The sequence below is a fragment of the Eimeria mitis genome, genomic scaffold, assembly GCF_000499745.2.
Source record: "Eimeria mitis Houghton genomic scaffold, Emh_scaff4069, whole genome shotgun sequence".
NCBI classification, from domain to species: domain Eukaryota; phylum Apicomplexa; class Conoidasida; order Eucoccidiorida; family Eimeriidae; genus Eimeria; species Eimeria mitis.
The window spans coordinates 3552-5091 of record NW_013572400.1 but is presented as its reverse complement, the minus strand read 5'-3'; the positions used below and the strand labels follow the sequence as shown (position 1 = coordinate 5091).

General features: G+C 49.4%; 1 protein-coding gene across 1 annotated transcript; it reads right to left on the bottom strand.

Moving 5' to 3' along the window:
- Positions 1–230: 230 nt before the first annotated feature.
- Positions 231–759, bottom strand: EMH_0072180 (SAG family member; the record flags this gene model as incomplete). Its single annotated transcript, XM_013499181.1, has 2 exons — positions 231–475; positions 564–759. The coding sequence occupies 2 exons, from the start codon at positions 757–759 to the stop codon at positions 231–233; spliced, it is 441 nt and encodes a 146-aa protein (XP_013354635.1).
- Positions 760–1540: the final 781 nt, after the last annotated feature.

Genomic DNA, 1540 nt, shown 5'->3' with positions numbered 1-1540 from the left:
GGTGGCACCTCCCCGTTGAAGTTTGTGAGGGCTTCCTTCCAGTAGTCGACTGCAGCCTGGCAATCAGCCTCTTCCCCTTCTTGAATTGCGTATGCGAAGGTGCCCTCGATTGGGGTTACGCCATCAGGCACTTTGTCCTGTTTGTAGTACGTAGTGTAAAGCAGAAAACAAACGAGAGCTACATGGTGCGGTATTTTGGCTCCGTTAGTGCGATGTGTGCGTGTGTGTGTCTACGAGTGTACATCAGGCTGGTACCGTCTGCGCTGTCCAATCCGGCAAGACATGAGAAAGATAGTTTCAGACCCAAACCTCACGGTTTTCATGCCTTTGCAGACTGTGTTCAGGTAATCCTTGAGTGTTGTGGCAGAACGGGCGCGGTCAGTTTCAGTAATTTTGAATCTCTTTTCGTGCGTGAGTTCAGCGAAGCCGACATGGTTGCGGGCCGCGTTCATTTGTTCCCAGCACTCTGCTCTCACTGCAGCAAATCATCAGCAAGAATATATTTCAAACCTGCTCGACTCTTTTGTTAGGAGCGAAATTATGTGAATTCACTGGGGGCATACCGGCCTTATTAGTGGCAGTACCAGTCCCAACATCTTCAGGCCCTGGATCAGATGCATCTTCTTGATCCTTAGAACCTCCGTTAGTTTCAGGAGTTGACGTAGCTCCCCCAGGAGTTTCATCTGTACCATATGCCCAGTTGATATCTGACAAAAAAATAGCGACGGCCGCCACCGATAGGAACTTCAGGACAGCCATTCTCAAAACCATAATAAAAACCGCCAAGTTAACGGGATATGAAGAAATATAAAATTATTGTAATAGCTTTGAATACTGACTGCAATTTCGAGTGACAAGCGATCCAAACGCTGAGGGAGACTCGCGGAGATCTGGGGCGGCACAGTTTCCGCCCTTCTGGGCGCCGCTGGTCCGGTCCATAGTCTGGTCCACGGTGGTTCTCCAAGTAATTNACAGTTTCCGCCCTTCTGGGCGCCGCTGGTCCGGTCCATAGTCTGGTCCACGGTGGTTCTCCAAGTAATTGAGAGTTTTCAAATGAATATAGGCTTTTATCTAACCTTTTATCTAAATCAATGTAATAATAATGTTTAGTGCTTCCCAACTGGTGCGTACGTCGCAACGGGGATCCTGCTGTGCTAGCGCCCTTCCCTACAGAACCTTCCCTACTGAACCACGTGTGAGCCGAATCGCATGTTGGCGTGATCCATCGAATGCCTCTTACATATTTACACAAATTAATCGCATATTACGGCATATACGTGTGTGTTAATATCTTTTTCTGGACTGCACGTTGCCTCGGTGGGAGACCTCAGGGCGGGATTGGGGTTTGCCCCGCATCCGTTGAGTTTATCTTCACCTCAGGCGTTGCAGTCGCGATCATCAGATATTTGCCCCCACTCCTTCTGTGTGACAAATAGTTAATCCACTTGAAGGTGTACGGCTGTTTCCCCCAGACCGCGGTTCTACACACACGGCTTCTCCTATCCCGTCGACCCCGTACATCTCAAAGGTCGAGCCGAGT